This window comes from Haliaeetus leucocephalus, unplaced genomic scaffold (assembly GCF_000737465.1).
Source record: "Haliaeetus leucocephalus isolate CR32 unplaced genomic scaffold, Haliaeetus_leucocephalus-4.0 Scaffold384, whole genome shotgun sequence".
In the NCBI taxonomy this organism is placed as follows: domain Eukaryota; kingdom Metazoa; phylum Chordata; class Aves; order Accipitriformes; family Accipitridae; genus Haliaeetus; species Haliaeetus leucocephalus.
The window spans coordinates 6,270,295-6,278,298 of record NW_010972820.1 but is presented as its reverse complement, the minus strand read 5'-3'; the positions used below and the strand labels follow the sequence as shown (position 1 = coordinate 6,278,298).

Sequence of the window (8,004 nt, the reverse complement as noted above, 5' to 3'; positions counted from 1 at the left end):
CCTGGCCCGGCCTCCGCGGCGTGGCGGGGGTGAGCCGAGCCGCGGGCCGTTGCGTGGCTCCCCCCCGCCCCCGGCGAGGCGACTCGGGAAATGGAAACCGGCTCCCTCCCTCCCTCCGCCTCCCAGGAGCTTTTTTTTATTTGTAACGGTGATAACAACAGCAGCAACGGCTTCCCCGCCCTCGCCCGTTCCCCGGTGTCTCGCCGCCGGAGGACGCCGGTGTCTGTCACAGGGCGGGGGGTGCCCCTGCCCGCTGCTGCCGCCCCTGGGCCCGGGCGAGCAGGTGGTCTGGGGTGCTGGACCCTCTTTATCCGGTTTTATTTAAATCCTTCATTAGGTGCTTCGTTGATGGCACACTAGTGATGACAAGTCTTTGCTTTTTTTTTTTTTAATATTGCTGAATTTTGTTTGAAAACGTGTTGTAAGCCACTGTCCCTGGTCACAGCCTGATTTTTTTGGCTGTAAGCTACTTCACGTGGGTGCTAGCCACCCAATATTGGGATGGATTTGAAAACACAGCTTCAGGCTCTTATGGCAAGTAGTTTAGTGGTCCAGCCACGTCCAGCTTTTGGGAGGACTACCTCTGCAAAAGCTTTTGGATATGCAAAAGTTTCTGTTCTTGTGAGTCATGTGCTGTTATTGTACTCTCTTCAGGGTTTATTTTTATGGACGAGTCTTTGGCTGTCTGTCTGCCAGATTTCATCTCCGGTGGTGGAGGAAAGGGAGTAATATTCTGTTTTCCCTATGCACTCCCTGTTTGGACTTCCTGGCTGTTACATATGGACTTCCTCCTACACTGAGCTGCTACAACTTTTCCTTATTGTCACCCATCAATGGTTTTGATGTCTGTCAGTGCAGCTGCTCATAAGTTTCACAAATTGACAGACAAGTTTCAGATGGATTTTGCTGCTGCTTGTAAGCCCTTGAATGACAGCAGCAAAAACTGACTTAATACTGTTAACGTAAGCTCAGACTTACAGAAATAATGTAGTAGCACCAGTTTAACTAATTGATGATGGTAACATGAATAATGCTTAGCACAACCTATGCCAGTTGGAGCTGCTTTAAATTTACTGCAGTACTAGTGTAGGCAAATTCATTCCGAGTTTGAGTTCAGCTGTTTTCTTCCCATCTTGGGCATTATTATCTTACATTTCAGAGGTAATTATGTCTGTGGTAGTGCAAGTGTGAGCCCTGTGACCTCTGGAACAAGTACTACTTTTGCCCTGTAGTGGAGAAGGAATGTCAATCCTATGTATTCTTTAAGAATTACATGAAGCAAATCACAGCTGGACTGAAATAAGGAGGTAAATGGACTTCAGGCTCTGAACTCTCAAATTACATTCCAAGAAAACTTCCTTTCAATGGCCATCTAACTCTGGGTACATCTTAGCTCATTACATGTCTTCTTTCTTGACCTTGGTGTTTCCTAGGTTCATGCAGACCTGCCCAAACTCTTCTTGAGAAGCAGGTTTTGGTTGTAGTGTTTTGCTCCAAACATGTACTGGCAGGACCAGCTTAGAAAATACCACCACCAGTCTAGTGTGTGCTGTGTCTGACATCTTGAATTGTGATTTTTTTTTTTTTTTTTTTTTCCCCCTCCCACATACGTTTGAATAGCTTTAATTTGAAAGATACATAGTTTACCTCTCCACCCTTAAATGAAGAGTCATAGTACTCTCTTAGGAAATGGAGATGTATGTTTGAACTTCCTTATGCTGAAGAAGGCACTAAATCCAGGTATTTAACTTCCTTTGCATGTGCTGTAGCCATTAGGGTATTATATGGATGGTGCTGACACTTCTTTAAGATTGTGATCTCTGCCAAATTCAAGCCAATATCTCTTACAAAATAAACCAATAAGTATATCTTTTCAGGGCAGGCAGGATTCTAGATGATGAATCTTAAGTGATTTTTTTTTTTTTTTTTTTAAAGCAAGCATTAACACCTGAGTCCAATGCCAGTGAATACACTAAGCTGACCTTGCCAGCAGGAAATAGTATTAGTTTTTTCATCACTCTTCTGAAGTACGCTTCAGCAGGTGTTTTCTGGGAACTTAAGAGCTTGACACAAATTTCTGGATTCTACTGTTAAGGCTCAGTGCATGAAAACTAAGTTTTGCAGCCCAAAGCTGTAGGTTTTAGGCTCTTTGGCTCTGACTTGGCATTTTGGGTGCTTTCTTTTGTCTTTGGATATTCATGACTTGAAATGCAAGCGAGTTAGATAACAAATAAGTTATGTGAGTGCATGAGGCATATAATGCTTTTTCTTTCCCAGGTGTCATGTACTTTTATTTCAAATCAATAGGAGTTTGTTTATGAATAGGGATAATATTTACCAAAAATAGGCACAAAAGCTCCTTAGTTCCACACCCTTTTAATTATTTCTGTACAGACAAACTCTGGGAAAATCTGCATATGCTCCACATTGTAGATTCTGTTAATAGAATAGCAAAGGGCTTAGTTTTGTAACTACACCATAAACACCTTTGGTGGTCCAGCTACACTTACATTTAACTATTGTCTTTTTCTAGATCACTATACTTGCAATATAGTTTTTTTCGGTCTCTTCTCTTTAATAGGACATGAGTGTGGAAAGATGCAAGGATGTCATGCTTAGATTTAGTTGGCTTTCTCAAGTTCTGGTTTTTTGTTTCAGTTGCAGAGCTTTGTCTTCCTGCCAAGAGATCTGTGGAACAAGAGCTTAAGCAAGAAATTTTTTTTCATTTGTCTATACTGGGAGCTAATCATGGATACATTTTTAAAAAGTGATCAAATCTTTTCTACAATTTATCTTTATCTAGCATCTATTTAATTTTATTTCCAGGAATCTCCCTCTGCATGTGTCCCCTCCCTCCCAGCTTGCTCCTCCTGCCCCAGCAGTCAAATTCTAGCGGTGCATGTTGGAGATGGAGTTATTTGATGCCCACAGAGCTGTGCCATAAGGAACAATTTATAGACTGTTCAAACTCTTGAACTTAGTGATGGTTAGAATGACTCTCTGCAGCTTTGAAACATCATTTGGTGTTTTGAGAGGCATGTGGCTCTTCCGCCACGTGTTCGTTGTAAGCAACATAGATTTTTTTTTTTAATTTTTGTAAATAACAGAATTAGTGATTTGAATTTGAACATGATTTATGTCTTTTCAGTGTTCAAAGGTAATAATAGATTAGCATTGCTTCTTTCTTTTGTTAGTTACAGACAGGCTGCTTCAAATAGTGGGTAGCAGCACTAATCTTGGATCACTGTAGAATAATAATAACGAATAGCATAGCTGCAGCATGATAAGGGTTTCTCTGACTCCAATTGATAACTCTTGAAGACTTCTTTGTTTAATATTTGGTAAATGTCAGCTTGCCTATCTAGTGAAAGTAGTAAATATATAGAAGCATGGTATGTGGAAGATATGAGGAGCTATACTTGTTTGGGACTGTTTTAATTCTTATTCTGATTGCTTTGTAACTTTGGTATTTGGATCAGTTAAGATGGTGAGGAAAGAGTTCAAAATATGTTTTACGAGAACATTCCTATATTTTCATATCTTGGAACCATATACCTGGGTCTCAGAAAGTGTAGTCCCTTCTGTCATAAGCTGATGTGTATGTGAAGAGTCTGTAGAGATTGTACTCCTAACAATGGGTAATTTGCTTTAAGCTAGAAAATATAATCATTATACATCAATAATAATAATAATTATTGTACATTAATTTTAGTAATTATTATACATTAAAGCCTTTTAAGTTTTGTCAAATTCATCCTTTAAAAATAATATTTTACTCCAGAAGGTCTGTAAGTGACCAAACAGGCACGTTATACCCATACGGTGTGCTGGTACATGCAGCACTAGTACTGACAGGGACTGTATAGTTGAATGTCAGTCTGTTCCCACCATTGACTTGGATCTTTGTGTTCTGGCCTTTTTTCATTGCCTTCAGATGTGGAATATGAAACTGACTAGGAATTAAGATGAAATTTATTGCATTCAGGTATTCAAGTTTAGAGACAAAAATGAGTGGTTGTGGAGTAACTTAGTTTAAAGAAATCACTTTTACAAACTCATAGGTATCAGGACTATGGAAATCACCCTGGAACACAGGAAACTTCCTTCTTTTTAAAATAAGGGGTTTTTTTTGTTGTTAATGCACATTTCTTAAATATTTTGACTCAATTAACAGAATTGTCAATTTAAAGAAATTAATGCTCCATTGAAAATTCTGTAATTATTACTTTGTAAAAGAAGAAAGCCACATTGAAATTTCATGTACTGCAGTCCTGTTAACTACCTCTTCTAAGTATGGTGGCTTTTTCTTCATAGTGAAACTTCAGGTATGTATAACCTGCGTAAAAAGAATGACCTATTGAACAATGGACACTTTAAAAGGTAAATCAGTGTTGCTAGATGAATTTATTTTACATAAAAGATTTCTTTATGATAATGGAGTAATTTAATTTCTTCACAGATAATGAAACTGCTGTCTACACACTAATGCCGATGGTTATGGCTGACCAGCACAGGTGAGAGCTTCTTTAAATCTCTCTCTCTCTTTTTTTTTTTTTTTTTTAATTTCCCTGAAAAAACAGCATGTTTGCTAGAGTTGTAGCTGCTAGAGCATTCTCGGGAGTTCTGCTGCTGAATTGCTGAGATATCTTCTGTAGCTGAAGTTAGTCACTGACTGTGTGCATCCCAGCATATTCCCACCTCAGAAACCTGTTTTGTTTTATGCCATAGACTGGAGCTGGGATTTGTTCTGTTGATGAACATAGAGAAATTTGTCCTAGGATAAGAACAAAAGCATTGTTTTGTAACTGGGTTGTAGCGCTGTGTATTTATTGATGACATAGAAGCTCTTAGTCTCATTAGATGTCCCAGAAAGACATGGAATAAGAGTTGGACAATGAGATTGATACTTCTGGGATTCCTCAGATGAGCAGTGGTTTCTCTTACCCATTTGTCCCCAGAGTGGTTGGGACCTGGGGGCTGTATAGTGCCAGCTAAGTGGTGCTACCTTCTGATGAGTTTTGTAGGCAAGCAGGTAGTAACTCTTACTAAACTGTAAACTGTTTATCTAATCAGGATAAACATTTGTTCTGCTATGTAGTACCTTGTTGAGATTGTGTGCAAGAGCTTTAAATTAGGTGATCAGCTCATTACTGGAGATTGAAATCACTAGTTCACTTGTGGTTTTCCCTATTTTGAAATATTTTATCTTCACTAATATTTTATCTTTACTAATTCATTAGGACTAGAAGGGTCCTATATAAATTTCTTATCCTATTGGCATATCATGTGTCCTTCTACTTCATCATGATGATTTCACATACCAGTCATCCTTCTGAACTTTGCCTGTGTTTGGGAAAGCTGCTGGATATCTGATTAGGGAGTCTGTGTTGACATAAGGAGGAAAACGGGAATTTAAAGTTTTGAAACCAAAGCTATTACTATGCTTTTTTCCATATTTGTAAAGAAGGGATTTGGCCATCTCGTCTAATTCTTACTAGTTTACATCTGAAACAGTTGCATAGTGTCAGCAGTTCATTTTTTATGTACAAGTAAGAAGAGAAAGAGTAAAAGTACTGTTAATATGCAAATGCTTGAAAGCTGTTGGGTCTCTTGTTCAGAAATCAGTTGGAGAGAAAAGAAATTGTGATCAAGTAAGAAATAGAATACTTGTGTACCACTTACAGTATATACTTTGCTTGGATATTGTGAGCTATTTTTTAATTAAAATTATATTTCTATTTGAAGGTCTGTCTCAGAGCTGCTATCAAATTCAAAATTTGATGTGAATTATGCATTTGGACGTGTGAAGAGAAGTTTGCTTCATATTGCAGCAAAGTAAGACTTACTTGAGTCCAGTCGAGAAGTTAACAATGAAAGTATTACCACAAATCTAAGGCACCAATGTAAGCTGGAAAACTCTGTAGTACCAGTTAATGTTTTGTTTTTACACTTCCTTTTTGTATTTTGTTTGTTCTTTTAGCAATGTGCCTGCCTCATGGAGAGGACAGGTTTTGCACATGGTATCAAATGGCTTTCCAAATTCTAGTGAAGGAAGTCTTGGTTGATACTTTTTTTCCTTTCTGTGAAGAAATGTAGCCATTATGTGTATCTTGTATAGCTGGGTTACTCTTGCCTTTGTAGATTGTCTGCAGGTGCTGCTTGGTTTTAAAGTATTCTAAAACAGTGGGAAGTAGTTGGATGTTCAATGGGAAGCAGCTGTTCCAAAGTACTTCATGTGACTATAACTTGGCCACTCACTTCTAATGATTTTTTTTGTATCCTAGATAAAAGACTTAAGTGCAAATTTCAAATCCGTGACCTAGATTGTTATTTATGTAGCTCTTCAATGGGGATAAATCAATATTCCCAAGAAACATCCAGATTAACATAACCTTAATAGAAATGAGCCAGCTAGTTTTTGAAATGGCCTTTCAGGAAACTAAACTTTAAACTAATGAATGAGTGCTCTATATTTGGGTCCCTTTTAAATATCTTGAAAGTTCTTACATTTAAACTGTTAAAAAAAAAAAAGTAAAAATACAAGAAATAGTAGTAGTATTGCATGTAAATAGCAGGTATTTGGGTACAATAAAGGTAGAACTTCCAGCTTTCTAAGTAGAATGTTTTAGAAATATCTGTTTCCCAAACATTCCATCTTGGAATTATATGCTGCTTATGTAAAGTTTACTGAAGTACTTAAAGAAAAAAATGCAAGCAAATTTTTAGCATACATCTTGGAAGTATCTTTGAAAAGCTGTATTTATTGATCATAAACCCCAAGAAATTGTGTTACACTTAGTTTCTGGATTCTCTTTTATCTTGGCTAGTTGTTGGGTCATTAAGAGGTCATCAAGATGCTGTTTTTGCAACTTATTGTACAGCTAGACTTCAGTTTCTTTGGGTTGTGTAGCGGTTCTGTCATTGGGAAGACTAATAACAATGGATAAGCTGGTTGTGATGGATACAAGAACACTATATGTTTATCCTCCCAATTGGCTCTTCCCCTGGAAGAGTTCAGGGGTAAAATAAACATATAATGCAAAGTTTCTGTGTTCTTGGTGACATTGATTATCCTGAAGAGCTGCTATATTATGAAAAGTAAAAAGGAGTTACAGGTTCAAAACAAATAGCAAAGAAAGATTTGTATGAGTTTTGGAATTTTTCTGATATTTAAACTTTTAAATGTAACTTCCAGACACTGAAGCGTAACAACAAAAAAAAATACACTGGAATTGTTATTTAATGGAAAATTTAGTCCTGTGAATAGATTAAAGATGAAGGACATGAGAGGAAATAGTAAGCAAAACATTTTAAACAGTTTACATTTTAAACAACTGGCAGTCTTAAAGATTTACTGTTGGGTTTTAAAGTCACTAAAATCATATAGGAGGCTAGCATCTATTCATTAATACAAGTTATGATCAGTCAGTTCTCACTGTATTTGAGTGTCTTTAGCTTTGTGTAACTTGAACTATGAGGGCATAAAATATGGTTTAGCGTAAAGATTTTTCTACTGAATGTAATCTGTACATAGTGTTGCTGTCGTCTTTATGTCAATGTAGATTTGGTTTGTAAATATTCTTGTTACAGTTTTTCCCTTCTTTATTTTGTTCTTAGCTGTGGTTCAGTTGAATGCCTTGTTCTATTATTAAAAAAAGGAGCAAATCCAAACTATCAGGATATTTCAGGATGCACACCTCTCCATTTAGCAGCAAGGAATGGGTAAGAAAAAGTTTTTAAAACTCTTAAAAAGGTTTTGTGCATAATGCACTTGAGCTGACATGTTCTGTAATATTTTTGCAAAGTTCAAACATAATACTTTGGTTTTCACTTTTGAAAATATGGGTGGCTCACAGGTAATGTGGAGGTTAAAGTTCATAATTTGCATATTCAGAAAATAATTTTTTGTAAATAAGAAGTTATGTCTGAAGTGCCAATTTCATTGCCAGTCATTTTAGTGTCTTCTGTTAAGCAGGAGCCTAATGATTCTTACAACAGTGATCG

At 37.1% G+C, this 8,004-nt stretch overlaps 1 protein-coding gene across 6 annotated transcripts in view; it reads left to right on the top strand.

The window, feature by feature from the left end:
* The first annotated feature begins 1,220 nt into the window (after positions 1-1,220).
* Positions 1,221-8,004, top strand: part of HACE1 (HECT domain and ankyrin repeat containing E3 ubiquitin protein ligase 1) — a 51,332-nt gene continuing 44,548 nt past the window's right edge. For 3 of the 6 annotated variants that reach the window (XR_774730.1, XM_010573378.1, XM_010573381.1), the window contains exons 1-4: positions 1,690-1,740; positions 4,460-4,514; positions 5,746-5,835; positions 7,618-7,722. Coding sequence is in view for 4 of the 6 variants with exons in the window: in XM_010573378.1 (XP_010571680.1) it covers positions 1,716-1,740; positions 4,460-4,514; positions 5,746-5,835; positions 7,618-7,722 (275 nt within the window). In the remaining 2 variants the exon portion in view is untranslated. Of the gene's footprint in view, positions 1,308-1,689; positions 1,741-2,926; positions 3,065-4,459; positions 4,515-5,745; positions 5,904-7,617; positions 7,723-8,004 lie in introns of those variants that run through there. The other 3 variants (XM_010573380.1, XM_010573379.1, XM_010573382.1) reach the window with 3 other exon arrangements.